This window comes from Crinia signifera, chromosome 3, assembly GCF_055691185.1.
Source record: "Crinia signifera chromosome 3, ASM5569118v1, whole genome shotgun sequence".
NCBI lineage: Eukaryota > Metazoa > Chordata > Amphibia > Anura > Myobatrachidae > Crinia > Crinia signifera.
This window is the reverse complement of record NC_139219.1, coordinates 159334469-159359363: the sequence shown is the minus strand read 5'-3', so window position 1 is coordinate 159359363 and position 24895 is coordinate 159334469. Positions and strand designations below refer to the sequence as shown.

The following is a 24895-nucleotide window of genomic DNA, read 5'->3' as shown; positions in this document are numbered from 1 at the left end:
AGGACACATCTGTATTAAATACCTGATTTCCAAAAATATTGTAATTTACAAGAAAGCGGATAGTAATCATCTTTCCCCAATATTCTAGGATCATATGTGGTCCTTTTTTAGCCAACTGGGATAAAGTAGTAGGTTTAGTCCCTATTTTCTGCCAGACAGCAATTTTCCACTGGATAAATTAGTCTTTGGTTAAATCCTATTCCTGAGAGTGCAGCCAACTAAATCAATATAAACATGTGACAATGCTGAGGCACTTCATAACCAACATGAGATGTTGGTCCCTACTAAATGTATAGGTTGTATTGTCATTCTCTATGAAGGCACAGATTCAATACACCTGTATTTTTGGGATTTAATTAGAGCATTCATGGAGACTTTCTCCTTAACTTCACACTGCAAAGAGAAGCACTGAACACATGCTAAACTGGAATTCTATGTAAGCTTTGTGCACTACCTACTAAAAAGGTTAATTAACTGTTATTTATGTTTTGAGGTTACCTGTCCACTACACAAAATGCGAGCACAGTACAATGCTCATATGAAATACATTTCCTCTCTCATTTTAAATGGTCTGTGCTTCAGTGTGTTGTCCCACAGAACATTTTTTATAACTATTAATTTCAAAAAGGAAAATCGCAGCACCCATCCCTTGCTTAGGCTGAGGAACACACACTGACTAGAGAAGGACAATCTAGGACTCTATGTACAACTACGCTGTAAACAGGCTTGTACTAGCATCTGTTTCATTATCCATTTAAAGTCTATTTCAAATAGTGCGTGATTATAAATCTCGTAATTATTCTCTGAACGGAACTTGCTGTTCTTGTTGCTTCTAGTTTGCAAAGACTACAAAACAAGCGTCTCCATAGTAATAGTATGAGGTCTGCCAATCAATGCAAACCATAACCTTTAGGGTAATAAATGTTAACTGCCCAAAGTGGGACCTTGCTTTAAAGTACCAGATGTTAACCCTTTGAGTGCCAGTGTTGCTGTGAGCGATCCTAAAAATATCTGTTAAAAATGTCAGCTCACAGCGTCTGTTCTTTTAGTATAAATAAATACAAACACAGCCAGGTCAATTAATTGAAGTTTAGTTAAATATTGCACCCAAAAAAAGAACAGTCGGTGGGAGTGGTGCTGGAATTTTTAACCAATATTTTTAAGATCTCTTACAACACCGCCACTCAAAGGGTTAATAAGATTTGCTTGGCAATTATCACACCTATGGTTTTAAAATTCCCTTGGCACTAAAAAGTTTAGCTTTGTAACATTACAGTAGCGGTATGGTTGGAAAATTCTCTCTAAACCTTTATAAACATCTCTATAATGGCTTTTAAAAATTCCAGGCATTTATTCCAGTTTATTTTATAGCAATAATATAGTAAATGCTATGTATATGCTGATTACGCTATATAGCTAATTTTTAGCCATAAATCCTAAACAGAAGTAATAGTCATAAGCGATTACTGTTTTCCACAGGAGGCATAATTAGGCATGAAAAAAAAAAAAAAAAAAAAAAAAAAAAAAGAGATGACCTTTATCTTTATTGTGGGCATACTATGTCACTCTCTGATACCCCTTTTACACCGCCGAAAAATCCGGGTCAGCGGCGGGTCAGACCCGGATCCGCGGCGGTGTAAATGGGGGGTATCCGTTTCCATTTACACGGGTCCTCTACCCAGGTCCTGACCTGGGTAGAACACGGATAGGACCCGTGTAAATGTCGGTGTAAATGGTCCCGCTGCGGGTGCAGGCACCCGCAGCGGGTCCACAGCGTGCAGCGCTGGGGAAGATGTTCCCAGCTGCTGCGGGAGGAGGGGGGTCCCTGCGGCTGCTGAGGAGAGGGGGGTACCTGTCAGCCTGCTGTGCTGGGGGTACGGGGGTGCTAGGGGTGCTGGGGGTACCTGTCCTGCCTGCGGTCGGATCTCAGCGGAGAAGATGATGTGCGCCGCTGCTGTATCACCCCCCCCCCCCCCGCATCCGGCAGCCGGTCCCTGCGGCGTATGGAGTGTCAGTATCGGCGGTCCCTCCAGCGCATAGGAACTAGTACTAGTTCCCATGCGCCAGAGGGACCCCCGCCACTGACACTCCATACGCCGCACGCCGCAGGGACCGTCTGCCGGGGAGGGGGGGGTGGTACAGCAACGGCGCACATCATCTTCTCCGCTGAGATCCGACCGCAGACAGGACAGGTACCTTCAGCACCCCTTGCACCCCCCAGCACCCCGGTACCCCCAGGTACACCAAGCACAGCAGGCAGGACAGGTACCCTCCGGCACCCCCAGCACCTTAAAAAAAAAAAAAAAAAAAACACTTAACCTGGGTCAGCCCTGATATATATATATATATATATATTATATTTCTATATATTATATATTTCTATATATATATATATATATAGATATTTCTATATATATATATATATTTTTCTATAAATATATATATAAAATATTATTTAAGGCAGGGCTGACCCAGGTTCAGTGTAAATGGTGCAGACCCAGGTCCGACCCAGGTCAAAGTGCTGTGTAAATGGGGTATAAAGCAGGGTCAGACCCTGGATACTCCAGCATTCAAAGACCAGGGTCCGACCAGGGTTTTTGGTGTAAAAGGGGTATGAGTGTAATTTTATTGTATTGGTTTATGCAGAAAACACCAAGGTGTGCTATATTGATATATCTCCATTTAAAATGTTTGTTTGGAACACCTCATTGGTTTTTGTAGATCCACCATTTTCAATCATTGCAAAGTATTTAAAAATAAAAATACTATCACTGAAAAAAAATACTTCATACAGTACAGTTGAGCTGACAACCTGTTAAATTATTGCAAATAGACCTTGCACTGCTACTACACACCGTGGCCAACTTGCTTCACATCATTCAAAACTTTGCTGCTCTGGGGTCAAAAAATATGATGAGAATGTGGAGTGTGATAATGGCTTGTGCTCATCTGTGCTGCTGCATAACATTAATTGACCTCTTAATCACTGTCCATACTTACTTGAGTGTCTCCGCAAGGTAAAAACTTTGTTGCACATCATCGTGATTGGGGTGAGAAGCGTAAACATCCCTGACACCAGAATAGCCTCCTTCCACTCTGCAGTACTTTTCCAATGCCTGACAAGCACAAGAATACAATCACGCTCAGGCACATGAATCTACTGTCAATGTTTCGATTAGCCTGCAAAATCCAATTACCTTTCACATTTCTGCCAATTGAAAGCACCTTGTCGCCAAGAATATGGGCATGGTTTCAATTTACAAAGACAGATAAGAAAAAGAAGAAGATGTATGCGGCTTCAGTTTGGGCAGCAAGTCAATTAACACCGCAAGGTTTCAGTGACATTTTGGATTTACAGCTGAACATATAAGAGCATTAGTATAATAAGATTCACAGAGACGCATAGAAATTCCTATTAAAAACCATATTTTTTAAATATTAATTTTCTGCACATGCCTATAATGCCATATTTTGTTTTCTGATATGTAATATGTATCATTACTCTGTGCATAATAAAGCATAAGATAATTTCTATTAATTGTACAAAACACTTTTATATTTTTGTTTTTTTTACTCACTGTAAAATCCATTCCTCAAAGTCTATCTATCTGGGGGACACTTCACATTACATCTGGGTGTATAATGTGTGCTTTGGAGTCTGGCACTAAAATAGTTAAAACTGTCTCCATCACAATATATAACCCCTCCCCCTCCAGTAATACATCAGCCTGCATTTAGCATAACCACACAGAGAAAGAATGAAAAACTAAAGTAAAACTACCTGTAACAATAACTGATAAACTGGCAGGAAACCAAAAAAAGGAGTCCTAGAAGAAGCTCTACTTTCCCATAGTTGGAAATTGAGGAATGGCTTTTACGATAAGTAAAAAAACCCATAAAAATCAGATATCCTCTTGCATACATCTGGGGAGTGCTCCATTACAGCTGGGTTTTCCCCCCCAAAAAGCTAACTGGTAAGGGGTGGTGTTTTGCATCTGAACTAGCTCCTCTTAGCCCAACAATAGTGATACGAGATTCAAAAATATGGAAACTGTAGAATTTTGTTAAAGTGTGCACATCCAGTAAGCATAATAACAGGTTGATGCCCTGCACAACTGCTCAACAGAAGCACCATACCACACAGATCAAAATGCAGCCAGAATGGTGGCTGGAACAGAGTTGAAGACACAAATATGGAAATAAGACAACTTTTAGGAGAAAGGAAGGTTTTGTGCACATGATTACATGGTTTGCGGCCATGGATCATCTTCTAAAAAGATTGGGAAAACCTCAGGATCTTGGTCTTTCAAACCAAGCAGTCAAAGCCAACCAAGAAAAATGAGGGTGAATAGATCAACCTTGCTGAAGAAGGTCTGGACACAGAGGCAGACCATTTAGATCAGAAGCAAAGATGTTCTAAAGTATGCGGTACCAATGACTGTGAGGCCAGTCTGGGGCAATGAGAAGGACCTGCCAAGCTTCTAGATCAGGGGTGGCCAAACCGGTCCTCGAGATCTACCAACGGTCCACATTTTCCACATCACCTAGCTGGTGCACAGCTGCAGTCAATACTAAATGTCACATTTTCAAACATGCTGCATTAATTCCTACTATAGATCCACAGGTTGCCTGGAAAACATGCACCGTTGGTAGATCTTGAGGGCAGGTTTGGCCACCCCTGTTCTAGATTAATCCACGAAAGTACTGGAGAAGCATTGCAACGGGTGGAAGAGACAACCCAGGTGGAACAACCAAGGAGCAGGAATCTACTAGAACTGCCTGAGGTTCCAGAGGCAAGAGTACAGTACTGTGGAAGCTTCTTGCTGCGATGTGAATCCTATTCTCCTGGATGTACTTTGTGGTGGCAAATATCCTACCTCCACTCACACCTGGAATGTCAACTGCGGAGATTTCTGGAATCCAAGGCTCTTCCCAATGAAAGATGTGAGAAACATCCATCATTGCATGACACTACACTTGTTTATGAAACTGCCATAACATTGCCTGACTGCAGCTATAATTGCTCTGCTGGTACACAGGCAGGACACCCTGCCTTCAGTTTAAAAAAAAACCCCAGCAGTTTACAAGGCAGGACACAGCTAAAGCTCTGGCAAAAAAAAAAAAAAGCGCCTGTAGCTTTGCTTCCCCCAATGCCTCCTCAGATGAATGTCTGGAATAGGTAGAGCCCCAGGGAGTTTGGTGACTCTGTAAAGAGGCAGAAGTCAGAGTGGGACAGAGGGCTCACAAAATCCCTTTTATCTATATAACACCTGCTCGGTCAGTTCTTGCTACCTGTAAACAGGCCAAGTACCCCAATTGAAAACAAAAAATAAAGAACTATAACCTAACTTAAAGCTAGACTATCATGCCCTGCTCCAAGTTACAAAAAAAAAAGACAGAGGTACTGTAATTCTGGAGGGGTTATATGGAGTGAAGGCAACCGATTTAAACTTGTTTATTGTTAGAATTCAAAGCCCGTACTATGTACCCATAGGTTGCTGAGCTTCCCCGGATGGATGAAAGAGGATAGACTTAAGGTGTGAAAAAAAAAAAAACTTATGATTTAAAAAAAAATCATCATACTGTAACTTTAATATATTTCATTTAAATGACTTGACCATGTCACCATAAATCATGGCACAGCAAACTACACACATCACGAGGTGCAAAAGGAAAGAAACAGCAATGATGTCAAAAGTTACAATAGTTGGCAATTGCCTTGCCTGATGTGCAAATCTGAATAAGATTACACCTTAGGTTTATGGAATGCCTTAAGAAAAACAAGTTTTGCAGCTGTCAGTATTGACAGCGGTTTCTCAGTATTGGCTGCACCAAACCAAATGTGGAAAATATTCTTTCTACTGAAGCGGACGATACTGTAGCTGTTAGCAATTGCTCTATTACTACCATGAGATTTTCATTACCAGCTACAGTTTCAGAACCAATGTGCATTTTCCACCAATCTATTGGTGCCACTGTTGACAACATTGTGGTCAAAGAAGAGGTCATTAAACAGAATTGCTTTGGCTCTGAACTTGACTAGTATTGGTACAGTAGAAGTGTATTTGATCGTGGATATTTTTTGTTGGAAAACTTAAGACTGTCTAAATTTTCTTCTGGAGTTACACAAATACCTCAGTAATGTGGGACCACTAAGTGTGATTGTTGGGGATATTGGTTGGTTGTAATTTTTTAAAGCATTACACACAATCGATATCCATTCCAAGACATTGATATTGGTTATCTATTTCAGTCACTCCGATGCATCTTGTGGTCTGCAGAAGGTTTTCCTCTAAGAGCTTGTTCAATTCTATTTAAGTTCTACAGTTCTTCAAACAGAGGAAACACCCCGTGACTTAAGTCTATTGCTAAGATGCTTTATGGCAGGAATAATATTCCTTGTATATTGCCACATAAAGTTAAATTAGCAGCAATCATAATGGTCAATATTAGTCATAGTACATTATCAAAAATAAATGGCAATAATAATAAAATAAAATACAATTTCAATAGCTTTTTAAATAACCATTCAACCATTGTTAACAATAAGTGTCTCCATAAATGTACTTTAGCCATCTGCCTGCACTGCAAACAGTATTTTTGCTCCCTGTGGCTAAATTTAGCCAGTAGTAAGTGATGCGGCAGGTCATTCGGGCATAAAAGCTAAGATAAGCACTACCTATTCGAAAATGGACAGTCTGCAACTTTAAATGAGTGCACCAAGCAGCATAAATGGGGACTAAATAATAAAAGATACTGATATGTTACCATACATCTTGCCGCAATACTCCATGCATCAATAGGTGAAATAAAAATGCACAAGGCTCTTTAAATGATTTACAGCATGCCTATTTTCTGTGGGTAATGGGGTCTGTAACTGCATACAAAATACTATGTTACAGTGTTTTCTATTATTATTAAAATTAAACAGCCCTTCTAGTACGTGGTGTGAATTTTAGGCTTTGAAAGTCATTAAGCCATTAAAAGCAATCCGCCATCTTAAAGGTGGCCAGTGTTGGGAGTAAAGAATGGGTGTAATTTGCAGGGAGAATAGATTTCAGTGTACGCATCTGTATGTAACTATTAAAAAAGTAATTTTCTTGTAAAACACAGCAAAAGCTTATATATTAAAACACTATGTCAGATTTATGAGCATATATTTTTCAATTAGAGAAGAAGAAACATCCTCATGTTTCTCCAATATTTTTTTCATATTAGGTCTTCGGGGAAAAAAAAAATAATAAATTCTGATGAACACACAGTAAAGCCTGTATGTTTATGTGAGAAACCGGCCTTTTTCCACACTTTAACTGAGCTATTTTCAAGATTTGTTTTGCCTGCATCTCAATCTGGTTTGTAGGGGATAATTGAATAGGATCAAAGTAATTTGCCATGAGAAAACATTGTGGCAAATTAAATTCACCCCTAAAAGTCATTGGCACAAGTTAAATGTAATAATACAAATACATATTACCACACCCCACAGACGATCTAATCTGGTGTCTGGAAAATTCATATTTTGTCAAAGATGTACAGGTATATATCATTGGATAGACAGCAATTAGTTCAACAAGCATTTTTTTTGTCCCGAATGTCGACACAGTCAACATGGACACTGAAATGTAGCAACGAGTCCCCTCGCTATGCTCGGCACACTATTGCACTCTCCTGCCACGCCCTAGTGGATGGTAGGGCATGAAATACTGCCTGTCGTCACATGTCGGTTCCAAAGAGACGTGAAAAACCCCATGTCCACCTTTTGACTGTCAGCCTTCACCATGTCGTTCTAATGCTTGTGTAGACCTAATGACCCTGTTGACCTTCAGCCATGTCGACCTAATGCTTGCAGACCTAGTGAACGTATCTCAGATGTACTTGGCGAAAACCCTTTCCTGGAACATGCCAATAATAACTTAAAAGGAAACAGCACAGAGCTTTTTATTTGTGAGACTTCCAATTGCAGGACATATTACCGAAGCAAGTGGAAGGCTCTTGATCTGTTGACTATTCAATTAGAAATTACATTAAATGAATATAATTGAAAAGTTACAGTGAATTGATTTCATAGCAATAAAGTAGAGTGTTCAGAGGTCTTGTCATTTGGCTCATAATGTACACTAAAAGAATGGGATCTTATTTTCACATCACATTAAAATTGAGGTGATGAGAAAGCGGATGATAAAAGATGCAATTGTCAGCAATCAATACTTGGACAGACAAGAGAAGTATCGAAGATAAAGTAACATGTTTCTTACCATAGGATTATAATGCACCAGCGAGAACATGCTGAACTTGCTTACCTATACAGTAGCTCAGATTAATCAAATGGCTTCTTTTTTTACTTTATGTAGGATATTCAGGTTTACTCATCTTTCTGGACAATTTTGTTTTACATGTATACATGTGTACATACTGGATACTTTTTTGAACAAAAACCTAAAATATTTTACATTATCGGTGCATTCAATAATAAATAAATGGTGGCTATCCAATTACCTGTGGTAATATACAGCGGGTAATTGTATCGCTGAGGTCTATCCTATTAGTCCCAATGCTGATGCTTTTCAGGGATTTTGTTTCAACTGAGTCAAGCAGGCAAAGCTACAATACATGGACTTTCTTATGACCGTGGCTATACATAGGTCTGTGGTTGGCTCAAATGATGCATTTTACATTAAATACAAGTGTTTTTTGGTCATAACAATTCAACAAGTTTAATTAAGGGCACTTGAGGAAGATGCTGGCGCACCGAAACAGCTGTCAGGCCAGAGTAGAATAATCTGTGTATACAGCTCCCTCAGCAGTTATAAGTATATAAGTACACTGTGGATATTTATTTAATTATGCATTGGACATTTGCTTTTTTCTTAATACAACTTTTTCTTGGGGAAAATGGTGGTCTCCATTTCTCATTACCCTGGTGGAGCGGATGATCACACACACACACACATATATATTTGATAGATAGATATATTATGATTTTTTGGATGTGACAGTCCTAAATAAGGGTACCCACCTTGACTATACCCTCTATCGAAACCCCACGGACAGGAAGAGCCTAATAATTTGAAGACAAAGCTTCCCATATCACAAATGCTGAGGGTTCTCAGAAACAACTTTGTTCCAGATGTGGTGAAGATACAGCTTTCTGAATGCTGTGAGATTTCGGGAGCGTGGTTAACAATAAGGAGACATTCAGAATAGTCTCAAGAGAGCAAGACAGATGCATCAGACACCAACAACAAAGAAGAACAAAAGCTCTACTAACCGCATGACAGTGGTGACCAAATGAGACACCAGGCTAAAAACACAATGGGAGCTGCCATGGCAATGGCACATCTTGGTTACTGATCCAGCATTCAAAAGTGTTACTATGACACCCCCTTTGATTGGTGTCAAATGGTGAAAAAATGTGAAGGACAATTTGCTGAGGCCTGACGTTACACCTGGGTGCTACAAATATCTGAGTTGCACCACCTGTAGAGGGATGATTAGTGGTCCCTCTTGTCACCACCCTCACACAGGGAGCAAAATCTCTATATGTCAGCATGAGGCGTGCCAACTGGATCAAGTGATAGATTTCTTAAGATGCCCATGAAGGCTGTTTTACGTGGGTAAAACCATTCACACTTTTCGCGAGAGGATGAACCAGCACCAGTCATCAATTCGGTTGTTATATGATCATAAATCTACTGACAAACCGGTGGCAGCCCATTTTCCGAGACTGCTACTCTCAATTACAGGATTATCGATTGGGTTCCCCCATTGGTGCGAGGAGGGGATCTGGGATTGATTCTTCTACAATACAAGGCTAAATGGATTTTAAAAATTACACTGTGGCCCCAAGGGGCTTAAATGGAGTATAATTATCCATCTGTTTCTCTGATAGCCCCTTTATTATAGGATGTGAGGATGGTCTGAGCTGCTCTAATATTTAATACGCTCTTCTAGTTTATTTTTTTTATTTGTATTATTTAGTTGTTCTCTATGTTTTTTGATATTATGGTTGTAAGTGCTAAGTGGCATCTTAGGTAAGTCGGCACCAGGCATTTATATAATAAAAAGATTATGGGTGCCCCTATAGTTAATACGTTTTTATATGAGCTAATAGACAAGGAGCTGTGTGACATATCATCGTCTCTAGAGCCTTAAACTCTATGAGAGAGGTGCACAGAGCGAAGTGAAACACACACTTCCGGGTTCTGCGTTCCACAGACCCAGAAGCAGGCTTGTGAAATGTCTGGGGTGGACACACGCAAGGAGACAGGAGGAATGGACGGCGCGGCTGTAGTTACACACAGCTTATGTGCTAAAAATGCAAGTGTCAGCCACTGGCCACGGAATGGCTGATAGGTAACGTGCTTGTTGGTCGTATATATGCATGTATATACTGTTTTTAGCCTAGCCCTGCCTGGAGGTAGTATGGGATATGTGTGGGCAGAGTTTATAGAGGGGAATACTGGATTATAAAAAGCTCACACTTTGCATATAAAAGTTATGCACTTTAGGAGGAGGTAGTGGGGGCCCTGAAAAAGGTCTGAAGGCAGACTGAAATGTCGGCCCGTGGCCCACTGTCACGCACAGAGCACTTTAATGTTGGTTGGTATGAAGGAGTGATTTCTTAAATACTTGGCCTCATTTATTTAATAAATACACACACACACACACGTTGCATTGAAAGGAACAGATACTTCTTATGGCCACAGACCTAAACTGCTGTAAAGCAATAACATTAGGTATTTATGTTCTCCACCATGTGATGCATTATTAAAAGGTTCATTACAGAGGGGAACATGAACCCATAATTGTATACCACTAGGACAAGACAATCAATATTCTTTAATCATGTGCTGCATTAGTGCCTACATATAGGGTGCTGGCCATTTATCACATGCAATATGTATGGACAGGTCCAGTAGATAGATTTACTCATTTACTTGGCGAACTTATGTTTCTCAATAAATTCACTCTGCATGAAAAGCTACCAGCACAATAGGAAATTGTCGTCCTGTGCATAAAAATCCTAATTTCCATAAAATATATACATGCTAATGCTGTAGTTAAGATTAAGTTAAGATTAAGTCCAGAAATAAGATAATAGTTGTACCTTAAATGAATGTTAAAGAATAACTCAAAGTGTAGAACAGCAGAGGTGAATTACAATGCAGATGTCTGTGTTGGCTGTGTTGGCTAGGTATGAGAGAAAGGGTTGTGTGAAAGCCAATAGCTTGGGCACCATTCAGGTGCGCATTTAAAGAATTCCATTTGCCAAAAAATGTGGTAACTTTATTGCTGTCTTTGTGGCTTTATATTTCTACAAAAGGGAGTCTTTGCATGAAACGTACACTAGTGAAATGATTAAAGCAATAAACTACAACTCCTGTCAGCCATTAGGCAGGATTTTAATAGGTGCTATATGCCTTTTCCTTGTGACATCAGTAACCTGCCTTGTTTGGAACAGGAACTCTGAAGAGAGCTCTCAGTTACTAGATAACCTAAAATGCAGTTAGCCATTGGTTGCATATTGGTCCAGCCAGATTGCTCAGGTTACTGCTGGTGGGCTGCAATGGGGTGGGGTGCTCCCGCTGCAGCATGGCCATCATGTCGCATGGAAATGCTGGACGAGGAAGGGTGTCGTTATCCAGCATATACACTAGAAGATAAAGTAAAAGATAGCTTTCAGAAAGGCTTTCTGAAAGCTATCTTTTACTTTATCTTCTAGTGGGTATGGGGCTTAAGTCGCACCCAGATATACAACTATCACACATTAAATAATCAGCCATCTCTCCCGCATTGTTAGCGAGATGCATTTTTGGCACAAAAAAAAAAAAAATCTGATGCTAGAAGAGTTGCATATGTCTTGTGCTGCCGTGAATAATGAGGAGAGATGTAGGACAGTGGTCAGGGAACTCGGTCCTCATCACCCCACGCAGTGCATGAGAAAATATACCCAGATGAGAAAATATACCCAGACCTGATCGATGCTGTGAGAAATGGAAGCAGCCAGTGGTCAGGTAGAGGCATTGACTGATCTTTCCATTGGTCACCACTCATTGCAAGTGCCACGTAGCCCTGGACTGACTGAGTCTGCGATGAATACAGGCTTATTGATGCTGGAGCCGACGCCGCACACCCTCCCCTAAAATGCTTGGGCACACATGCTTTTTCCTAGGCATAACTAGCTTTTTTTTCTGGCACTCCCGCTAAATGGCCGGTAAGCACCGCCAGACACCTACGTCCTGTCAATCACTTTACAAACGGCTAGCGATGGAGAAAAATTGCAGGATTTTCATCACTGGACGGCATTGGGCACGCACATTGTTGCCCAGTCGCATGCACTGTGTAGCGATAGTTGACCACTGTGCAAATTTGCACAGCAGCGGTCAGGTCTGAATTAGGCGCATTGTTTGAATGGTATAATTAATAATGTCCTATTCACGTTTGAAATATGCCTGTGCCAGATAAATAATTGCAACACAAATACAGACGTTGCATTAAACAATTCCTTAAATACTATGAACTTGTCTATGAAAGCACTGCATGAAAAAAAGAAGAGGTGATTATAGGGTTGTCAAAAAGGGTAATTTGTATACTTAAGGTAGCAAACTACAAGATACAGCCAAACAACTACAATCTATAGGGGGAAAGGATTACAGTCCTATGAGCATTATTGTAGGCAGTGACAGGTCAATCATGCTTAGATATTGTCATAAGTTCCACTATAATTGAAAGAATTTTCTATCACTGTGCACACATTGACACCTATTATGCGCAGGGAGGAGAACGTTAGAAAATTTTATTGTTGAATGCACAATTTAAAATGCTGGGATAATACAAAATAAATAGAAAACACCACACACTTACCTCAACTGCTTCCCAACCCCATTTCCGGTATTTTGGGTCGTGTGTAAATCTCCACATGTACATATAGGTTTCGATCACCTCTGGTCGCAAAATGTAGTATTTTTCATTTTGTCTTGTAGCGATTGCTTCTACACCCCCATCAAACCTGAAAGCTTCTGGCCCCAGCTTCGTTGCTGATCAAAACAAGCAATTAAAAGAAAAAAGAAACGGATCTAAATTCAGTCAGTGACATAAGAGCGGAGGACAACAAGCACATGCAAGAAAGCAGAGTAGTTAAGTGTTGGGCTGCCACGTTCTTTGGAAAAAAAGGTTGTCAAGCTCAATCTTATGTTTTTACATTTTTAACCGCATTGGCACATGGTTTACTGGCTTAAAAATCTATAGCACCGGTGCAGCTGGGATAAAGTGAATACAGAATGTGACAATATTTTGTTTTAAAATACCTGATGTCACAACCTTAACCCTTTGAGTGCCAAGTGAATTTGTCAAAATTGGTGTGAAAATTAACTGCCAAACAAACTTTTTTATTCATCATAATGACCTGTAATGTTTACCTTATATAGTAAAAAAATGTTTACACTTTTTAAATTTGAATTTATATAATAAATGTGAGCGACACTGACATTTTTAGCTGATAGTTTGCATATCTCAGAGATGTTGGCACTCGAAGGGGTTAAAAACCGATCTTAAGTTCTATATAATTCCAGTGCTTAAAGATTACTCACATGTATACATTGTGCAATGGCATTTTAGAACTGCCAAAAGGGCACAATAAAGATTAATATTTTATTAATTCATACTACTTTACTGCACACAGTTTAGATGGTTTGATGTATTTATTAATCAAACGCATAGCCAAGTAGTACACGTTGTACTTCCTTCAAGGGTGGCAAAAAATGCCTTTTAGTGACCCAGGTCAATAAAATCATTAAAGTTAAAATTATTCATTTTTACAACTTTGTACAACAAATACTGCTATACTTTTAGCATGCTTTTAACAGCAAACTAAGACAACATAAAATATAAGACTTAAATCATGTCTTTGGAAAGAAATAATGGAATGATAGAACGCTGCATTCACAGTTTTGGAGAGCTCACCATTGCATTACATTCCATTTATTAAGATAAAATATGTGATGAAAGTAACAATTTATCGTCCTTCTTACACTGGCCAATTTTATTTCAAATCAACTACATTTTCTGAGAAATATGATGCACAAAATATATAAACTTTTGTTTCAACCCTTTCAGAAGTATAATAGGGCAGAACTTGAAAGAAACTGGAATGGCAGTATGCATATTTCCCAAAGCTCAGCTCTCATTTGAAGAGATTAGACTTCTTATCAAATAAGGGTTATGTCATGGGTGGTTCAGAGACTCTGGCTAGCTTTATACTGATATTACTTCTGTTTGGGAATGTCAGGTCTGGGCTTAACTTGGAGCCCAACTGCATATGGTTGGTGATCTTTTTAAATGGCTGCCAAGAAGAAGGTGTCACCATCCAAAATAGTCTCCTCAACTCATATGTTTATCATGTGGTCTTCTAAAAACTGGACCCAGGGACCTATGTACCCTCTAGTTTCTCCCTTGCTTTGGTGGTCTTGGCTACAATTAGATACTTGTGTACACAACTGCAAACAGAACTGGTAGCACTGCGACCATCTCAGGACAGACAGCCCTACTCGTCAACAGTCTTGATTAAGCAAATGGCGTACTATTGCCGTTTTACATTATTGTGAGGGTTAAATAAAGTCATATGTTCATAAGAACTTTAGCTTTGGTGCTATTCAAATGGAAGGGTCTGTTTTATTGGTACAATTCAATGCACGACTCACCTGTGCGATCATAGGATTCATGGCAGGTGCGGGCAATCTCCGCAGCCAGCTCTATTTGGTGCCCAGTTTTATCACTCGGTGCTCCATCAGCCCCAAGAGCAAACATACCACCAGCAAAACATGTTAGATGTCCCATTTTGTGCTCTAAGAGGCCGCCTTTCCATTCAGCTATGTACGTCAGGCCATTACTGGACTTACGGATCAAATGTGTCTCGATGGCCTGTGGAAAATAAAATGGTTAATAAAAAAGTGAGAAGGAATATAAATTCTGAGCTCAATTTAGTCAGCAATGTAAAAAATAGTACATTTATATGCACTAGAGGGAAAAAAAACAGGCATACATTTAAAGGCCTCCTAACACAATACAAGGGAAATTGCTAAAAATATTTATAGATAAAATTACTTGTTATGATATAACCAGACTATTAAGTATATCCATACAGTATATATATCTAGGAGTCTGGGCATCACTGGCTGAATTCATCTAGCTAAACTTCTTTCTTGACATGCACTTTTGCACCTCAACATCATGAAGGCTCATTTAGGGAGCCATGAGCTTGAACCAAAGGTCAGTTGAAGGTAATTTGCCATGGAGCTTGGTGTTAAAATTTGTTGGTGAGGAATGCTCCTTCCCTTGATGATAACCCCATTTTTACCTGCAGTCATGACCAACCAGTAGTTACGGCTCCGAACCATTGACATATGGCTATCCGTTTATCAACCAATCCAAATACAGAACATTCTAATTAATTTTATTGTGTAAAAACACAATTGTGACTGATGTTTTCTTCCTGGTATACGGTCGTTAGGACGACAGTTAAATGTAAACATACATTGGGACGACCACTTAAGGTCGATACATGAAAAAGGAAGACATGCCTACTAAGGTCGACAGGGTCAAAAAGTCGACGTGGGTTTTTAACCTTTTTTTTTTTGCGGACAGGCCTTATTTCATGCCCTACCATTCACTAGGGCGTGGAGGCTGAGCTTAGCAGTGCACTTTTACCGTGCCCATGTCGTCATTCGGGGAAAAAAAAGCGAAAAAGCCATGTCAACCTTTTGATTGGCGACCTAATGCTGATGTCAACCCTTTTCTGTGTCGACCTATAGCCTTTCAACCTTCAGTGGTCAACCCAATGACCCATTCCATTCTTCCCACCAAATAGTTTCACGTTGCCTCTGCAGCACTGCGACTTGTACTAATGTACACAGATTCCCCCCTAAGAAGAGATAAATGGACATTTACTGATAGGAAGTGCAGTTGTTGCAGTCAGGCTTCAATATTCTTTATCAGCTGACATTGAGAACAGCTAAGAGATTCTCCTGCACAATAATATTGGGTCAAGAGTTGTCCAATAGTTTCATCCTCAGTGAGTTTGTGCTGTAACTAGGGACAAAACAAGTGCTGTATGTCTAAATTTGTTCTGGCCAATAGATTACTTGCTACTGTATGTATTTTTCTTTTCATTCTATTTTCGCTATGTAGAATAAAGAAAAATTCGACCATAAATACATACGTTCTATAGATTAAACAAAAATAAATGCTATGGTTTAATTATTGCATATTAACAAGCATACACAAACACCAATTATATCTATATATAGCTGGTTAATTATTGTGACTAATGTACTTGTTTTAAGATTATGCAGTTTCCATATATAATAAGTCTACTTTCAATAAGCTATAGTACAGGAAAGGACATTAATATAACCAGTGAGATCTCCATTACATTAAGTAATCACAGAACAGTAGATGCTTTACATAAATGCAAATTATATTGATAACAAGAAAAGGTTTCGCAACAAAAGGACCATATTCAAACTTGGAATAAGCATCAGTGCTATGCTAATAAGTCATCATTACAATAAAGCTTGTAATTTTGGCACCAGTTTTGACAAATGAAACCATCACAAACACAAAACAATCAAATATTTATGTTTTGCATATCAAGCCGTTCCAGACAATACACTAAAACAGATCAGCATTACCTCTGAGGTTTCTTTATGTCATGATTAATGGACGCATGGTGGACACAGATTTTACAGAATACTGATGAGGGACTGTCATTACGGAAAAAGTTAGTGCCAAGAATCATGGCTGCTTAATGAACACATGGAGAGTGTGTGGCGAAGATATAAACCCATTACCTTGCAAATAATAGCAGCAATTTATCCTGTTTGTTGAATCGGCTCACTTCATAAAAACAGAGTTATGTGAAAAGGACATATGACTTCTGAGAATGGATGGATTAATACTCCAAAGTATGCATGGATGATACACTACGAGGTTGCTTGCTTAGAATTAAAATAATCATCATTATTTTATTAGCCAAAAAACAAGCAGACATATTGCTATGCGCTTTGATTGAATATTAAAAATAGGTTTTAATATTCAAATGCTGATGTTTTAGGCTGTTTATTTTTAGTCATTTTCTAAAATTGCGGTTTCACTTTAACCTGCATCGGCAAAAAAAAATTACTTAAAGATGGTCAAAAATTGCCACAAGTAATTTGCTGCTCCACGTATTTTAGGTTAGTTAAAAAATCGGCACTTTGATTGATTTGGTGGAATCTAAATTTGACCTAAAAATGGCGAATTTGCAGTTTTTTTCAACTGGCAAGAAAATGGCACTTAATTGAATACCCCACTTAATTGTAATTAAGCATAAGGGATCAACAGTTTATTTCACCACTTAGTTTCCACAGTATTACTGAACTGAGCTACCAGGAAAAAAAACCTAATTGGAAGGGCAAAATCGGAGAGAGCAATGCTAACCCAAATAAACAGATAGAAGGTTAGCAATTACACATTTCCTACAAGACCTCTTTGATGCAATTCACACAGTTCAATGGAAAGATAAAGAAAATTATTTCAAGTTAAATGCTTCCATTTTGGCAAGATATCACTCAGGAAATTTGTGACATTTTAACCATTGTTTCTTTCTAGAGAATTGAAATGTATTAGTGTTCATTCTAGCGCCCGCTATCTTTTAAAACCTGTGCAGTTCCTCTTTCCTGCCTGGGGTGTCGCTGTCTGCTGTAGTGGTTCTAGCACAGTGTGGTCTGTACATCAGCACTGATATGCAAACCAGATAGATAGCGGGTGCTAGAATAAACACTATGTATGTGAAGAGATCATTTGCACATATGTACTTTTTAGGGTACCAAAAATAACCAAAACAATTGGGCTATTGAACACAGCAACGGAAATGTATGCGATTCAATTAACCACAGATTTCTCCTTATGACCTCCTGAGGTGCGAGTAGAGATACAACAAAGCTACTGCTGCATTGTGAGTTGCCAACTTACCGCCCGTGCCAACAGCATTGCACCTGGCCCCTAAATCAGTTTGCCATGACTAAACAGCATTGTTTAGGCACTATAATTTGAATTTCCAGAGTTATGGATGAAATGCAGCAAATTGAATAACTACATGCACTCATTTCTGGCACTATTCAATAGTGCGATTCCCACCTATGAATGGTGTTTGACTATACACTGCAGCATGCTTCCAAAGTCATTTAAAAAGGCTTTTAGATAGATATTCGGAAAACAGGTTTTGTTTTTCTCTTTCTTACAATATATTCATTTAAAAGAAAACAAGACTGTGGTTGCAATATGTTGTAGAGCGATACAGTCAATGTTTTACAGATTTTATAACCACATCTGTTCATCAATGCACACTTATAACGTGGAACACTTGACAAAAACATATATCAAAAAGTTTATTTTTTTCCCCCCAAACACTGGGCTGAAGTAGGAAGGAGTAGTCAGAAGCTTATGTGCCTGGGAAGACGTGCATCATTACTGGCATCAATAGAAATCACTTTCTAAGTGTAGGTGCCAACAATAATTTGTTAGGTGTATTGGCTTCCAGGCTCCTGGGATATGCCCAGTCCTGACTAAAAAAAGAATACTTCATCTGGCAGCAATCTGCTCTCTGAGGAGCTCCGCAGACTAAATAAAAATCTGTTGTGGTAGTTGTTGCTTAAGAAAACAAGCCAGTATACAATACTTTTCTATAATATATTGACCATTACACTGAAGCATACTGCTGATCTTAAATTTGCAAATATTTTATTACAGGTCACATATAGGCATGGGCATTTTAACAGAGGAGGGCGGCAGACTTCGGGTGGGCCCCTCCTCTCTACAGCGCAGTAGACTGACATTTTGCCAGAGTCTTCTGTGCATGCATAGGTCTCCTGAGACAGGGCACCCACCATGTTCTGATGACTTAACACTACTGCTCATACATGGCAACCATTTTGCTGGTGTTATTTGCGTTAGCACCAATGGTGGGACTTCTGAAAGGTAAGTAATTAAACATGGATGCAGGGTGTGCACTGCACACACTTCATTTACTATACATACACATATGTAGTAAGGTTTGCAAGTATACATAGACATTGCAATGTGCAGAATACAGGTAAGTCAACGTTACGTTAAGACTACAGTGAACAACGAAGTCTGGGTATACACTTATTCTACTGATCAGGCATCTTGTAATGGCATTTGCACAGTAGTTTATGAAGATAAATTAAATAATCTGCTGCCCAATATGGTCCAGATGTACTAAGCTTGAAAAGTGATCAAATGGAGAGTGATAAACCACCAGCTAATCAGCTGCTAACTACCTTGTCACAGGCTGTATATGAAAAAGGGCAGGTAAGAGCTGATTGGTTGGGGTTTATCATGCTCATTTTATCACTTCTTATGGCTTAGCACATCTTGCTTTAGGTCTAATAGCAAATCCTTTTAAAAACACCCATCCCCTAGAGCAGGCATTCCCAACCACGGTCCTCAAGGCACACCAACAGTGCAGGTTTTAGTGATATCCAGGCTTAAGCACAGGTGACAATTAGTACCTAAGGGATTCCTATTAAACCATCTGTGCTGAAGCCTGGATATCACTAAAACCGGTACTTGTGTATTATCACGGCACCCATCGCATGGCATCGTGTACCAGATTTAGTGGTGTGCGATGCGATGTTTGTACAATTAAATATCGCATAGCATCGCATGCCAGCAAATGGGATGCGATGCGATTTTTAATTGTACAAGCACCCATGCCATGAGATGTGTTGGATGCTTACTATGAGATGTAACCCCCAGTATCCACGCCATCCCGAAGCGTGGCGGCGGTACGCGTCCTGCAACCTTTTCATACCCCCCCACTGCCCACGTCGGCATGGAGATGATTTTATATAGTGTGGCGAGCGCAGCGAGCCAGAAGCGTGGCGAGCGCAGTGTGCCCAGCGAGGGGACATGGAGTACAAGCCCGAAGCTTGGCGAGCGCAGCGAGCCCCGCGAGGGGACGCGGAATACATGTAAAGTAATCCATGTCCCCTCGCCACGCTTCGGGTTCGTATTCCGTGTCCGCTCGCCACACTTCGGGCTCGGTGGCTCGCTGCGCTCGCCACACGATCTACAAACAACTCCACGCCGATGTGGATAGTGGGGGTATGAAAAGATCACAGGATGTGTACCGCCACCGCTCGCCACGCTTCGGGATGGTGTGGATACTGGGGGGGGTTACATCTCATTGTAAGCACCCATCACATCTCATGGCATGGGTGCTTGTACAATTAAAAATCGCATCGCATGCCGCAATATTCCAGGAGATTTTTAGGAGCCCATACGATGGAAATCATGGGCGCCGTGATAGTACCTAAGTACCCTAAAACTTGCACTGTTGTTGTGCCTTGAGGACCGTGGTTGGGAACGCCTGCCCTAGAGACAATGTATTCAAGGTCTGCTTAGGCATACAGTACCTATTGAGCAGCCAGTCTTAAACTGGGTACACACTAGACAACACTGCAATGTAATCAATGATTTGCCACTGAACTCCCTGGCAACTGATATAGTACACACACAGTTTTACAAATTATCTTGTTAGAGGCAACATCCAGGAGTATGCCATATTTGACATTACCTTCAGATTGAGCTACATGTACAGTTCCCGGTGCCCGCCAGATCCCTTTCACTGGCGAACGCCATCTCCGCTTCAAGGAGATGCTGCCCAGTTGGGGGGGGGGGGGGGGGGGGGGGGGGAGGAGACGGACGGACACACATCTGGCTGTCAATGTGGTCATTCACAAATTATCGAGTGTACACAACCACCAATGTGCTAGCGATATACGGCATCAATCGAGCAATATGTAGAAAAAAGGGTTTACCTTTCTTAAAATACTGCAATACACTAATATTTGGGATCATATTTGATCATCTTTGAGAGATGTACAAATCATCCACCAAAAATGCTTACATTTGTATATAACTTCAAATAAAAAATGTTGTTTAATAAAATATTTTTTTATCCTATTATCCGCATGCAATAATTCTTTATATGGTTTATTGCGACTGGTCTTCACCTACTCAGACCAGGTGAAAGTTGGGGAGAATCCTTATTTTGGGGTTAAAATGTCAGGACTGGGTTCAGAATCAATAATTAGGCACTGTGAAGTTTTTATTTATCTTTAATTAGCCAATAATGAGATACCAGTTTTGGTATGGGACAGGTATATTTGTGTGCTTTATGAGTGGGACAAGTGTTTTTAGGATTGTAGGTGGGAGTAATCTTATTTTTGCAAGGTTTTTGAAAGTGTCTTTGACCCGAATACATACTTCTAACCATTTTCATGTAACCCAAATTTTAGGAGACCATTTACTTACACAAAAAAAGCTTGCCTTATCTTTTCAGTTTTTATTTTTAAATGCATATTGCACACCTCTAAGGTCCCCAAAACCTTTTTATTATGCCCTCTATCATACTTGCCTACCTGACCCTCTCCATGCGGGAGAAAATGCTCTGTTCCTGGACTTCCCTGGTAATGTATGATTGCCATCACCTGTGGTGAAACACCTTTACCAAGATCCCCACAGGTGATGGCAATCAGACATTACCAGGGAAGTCCAGGAACAGAGCATTTTCTCACTCATGGAGAGGGTCAGGTAGGCAAGCATGCCTCTATACAGTTATCATATGTTATTTTTCCATTTTGGGTTACAATTTCATCTTCCTAGAGTAAAAGCCAAAAAGGATACAGGATTGGGTTAATACTAGCAGGCAAATACACAGTACCTACAATGGTAAGCATTACAGTGTTGGACATTACTGACATGAAGGATAACCTGTGGGAACTCACAATCACAAGGGTCAAATGAAAAGTCTAATAATGTTTGTTTTTGCAGGAGAAACCCATCTCCCACCTACCAAAGAAAATGGGCTAGGAAAGTTGTAGAGGGAGATAAGTAGACAGTCTTTATGTGCAATAATTGTACAACAACAGATATATAGCATTAATGAAAGCTTATAATGAAGAACGCCAGCATTCTGCAGGCAGAAGATACTTTGTTTCTTTCCTCTTTATTGCAGTGGGAATTTATTGGTTTATGGCTGTGTCTATCAACTCTGCAGCAATGAGCAAAACATAGTGTAACTATCACACATCCCAATGAGTGAGGGACATTTTATTAGCCTTTATTTATACAGGGGTTTTGAGATATGTTTTATAGTAAATCTGGAAACAGCAGGCTTTTAAAAAGATGTTCTATTCCTGAAAGAGGTAATCGACTTAAGAATGCACATTAATAAAAAGCAAGACGTTTCCCCATAACCCATTCCTGCACTATACAACTTAAAAGCAAGGTTTTGGGAAACTATGAACAGTTGCAGAAGTCAGAAACTAGCTGGTGACGTGTTAACCAGATAACCAAATTCAGTAACTTTTAAAAATTGACCAGTATCAGGACCATTATTTTTTTTACATGTGTATAATATGGGTTAGATCAGCTTTGTTCTCATTGTTCACCTCCTGCACCTGTATGAGCTGGATGCGGTGAGCATCCCGGTGGATGGGATGCTGCCATTCAGTATATAGACTAGAGGCTAATAGACTGGTGCCGGAATGCAGACATGGATGAGGATGTAGACAGCGGAATCCTGAGTTGGGGTTAGGATCAGGCACTAGGGGGCACAGGGTTAGAATACAGGGGAGCCAGTTAGGGTTAAGGCTGCGTGTAAGAAGGTTAAGGTTGGGCACTAGCAGGGAGGGTTACTTTTAGGTTTCGGGGAAAAGAGGGTTAGGGGACGGCAGGGTGAAGGTAAGTTTACTGAATCCTAATGGGATTGCCTGCATCTGAATGCTGGCATCGGTATTCTGACTGCCGGTCATATATATGTATTCCCTATGAGCAATATGCATTGATGAAGGGGAGCAGCTAGATTAACCTACAGTGACAATATGTAAAAGGAAGGACACACACTCAAAAGGGAAAAGCCACAGCCCAATATCAGGAGTGTCTCAACGCCAAAATCAGTGGTGCCAAGCACAGAGTATGAGTGGTGCTCCAGGGTTCTAGAACAGTCCCCTTGCGTCTTTAAAAATAACTCTTTAATGGTGCAGCTCTTACATACCTCACAGCTGTAATCAAATGTGAACTAAATCCTGTTTACGTTACATTTACTGCCTGATGGTAAATACACAACTGAATGGCCGATATATTGCTGGTCCGTGTGTACCAGCAGTGTGTCTGATTGACCATGTACATTCGCTGAACAAGCTGGCAGTGATTGACCGTGCAACAGGTATGATCTGGCAGTGAGTATGAAGAACACAGTCCGATCCATTTGCAGATATAATCAGATCAATTGATCTGCAGATATATGTTTAGGTGTGTACTCTACAATAAAAAAGCTGATCAGTATACAATTATGCCTGTGTTGTGAGCAAAGACCAATACCACAGATATGACAAATATAACCAATAAGCTTTTGAAATACAAAACATATAACGCGGCAAATTGAAGACTGGTGAAGAAAAATATTGCAAAACCATGAAACCCCTCAGTATCTATTTTCAGTCAATTGTCAGGAATAGAAGACAGAATATAGCGCTCGCTAGCTGAATGAACATTAAAAACAAAAACCATCTAGAGGAATTTGTGGAATACTGGTTCCCAAGTGAGAATTGAAACACTTCTGAAATTATTACTTCACTGTGTTGCCATTTCAGACACAGGACTGCTGAAAGTAGTTATTTTAAAGCAAGTCAACCGCATAAACTAATCATAGATCACAAATATTGCTTCTCAGATGGATGTAAACTGAACAAGCGTAAAACAACAAAATAAAGTTTAAGAGCCTCTCAAAACACACAAGCCAGTACTTTCAATCCTAAATTCAAAATAAATGAGTGATAGAGGGCCAATTCGCACAGTCAATATTATGAGAACCCTATGAAGAAGTGCCATCTATGGTGATGACCAATGTGATTGTTTCATATACTACATATTTTCCATTCTGCCCGCAATTTGATTTTAAAAAGTGATGTTATAGAAGTCACTGGCATTAAAACGCAATGCAGATGCAAAGTTTAAATGCAAGTACAAAACATGTGCCTGCAAGTTAGAAAAGGCACATTATAGGATAGCATATCCATTTGGGTTCACACCGGGCGTCAGTGTGTTCAGAGCTTGTCTACACATATTGCAGAAAACCATCTACCGGTATGTCTTTGGGAAAGCACATATTCACTGGCAGTACTGTTCCCACAGATTACTAAAGCTCTTTACAACGGTGTTATGACCTTCATGTAGGAACTCCATTAACATTGTATGAGTCAATGCAGCAATTATTTTTTTTCCTCAACATCAAAAAGATTTCAAAAATAGTTCCCAGTAATTCCCTTTCACCACCAGCCAAGTACACTGTGGGTAGTGTGGCTGGCTAAGCAGAAGAGGGGAATCATGGTCAATTGGGTTAGCTAAGGTGACAAGTAGCATTTTTTTATTTTGTCTGAAGACAAATACAGTTTAAAAATTCTGTAAATTGAAAGATTTTCCGGTTCATTAATATTTAGATATTGTGTTTATATAACTTTTAACAATGTATGGCTTATCCAATTTTAAACATTATGTCCATTTCCTTTAGGATTAAAACTATCAAGACTGCCATAGCATTAGAGATAGGCAAAGAAAAGGAGTGAATTGGAGGTAACAGCGCTCACAGATAACCAAGCAGCATTTACAACCTGATACCGATATAACAAAACCAATACAAATCTTGGCAAGGTTCACAGGTATGTAGTTGGGAGTAAATCAATCTCCAAATTCTTCCTGTTATGAATATATGGAAGACATAATAGAAAGCAACATAGTGCAATTCAGTAAAATCAAACAGAAGGTTTTAATT

At 39.7% G+C, this 24895-nt stretch overlaps 1 protein-coding gene across 1 annotated transcript in view; it reads right to left on the bottom strand.

Moving 5' to 3' along the window:
* The window catches only part of MAN1A1 (mannosidase alpha class 1A member 1), a 238586-nt gene that overhangs the window by 9314 nt on the left and 204377 nt on the right, over positions 1–24895 (bottom strand). Inside the window, exons 9-11 of the mRNA XM_083176799.1 lie at positions 14700–14919; positions 12865–13037; positions 3001–3116 (exon numbers count right to left, since the gene is read on the bottom strand). Coding sequence (XP_083032925.1) covers positions 3001–3116; positions 12865–13037; positions 14700–14919 — 509 coding nt within the window. The remainder of the gene's footprint in view (positions 1–3000; positions 3117–12864; positions 13038–14699; positions 14920–24895) is intronic.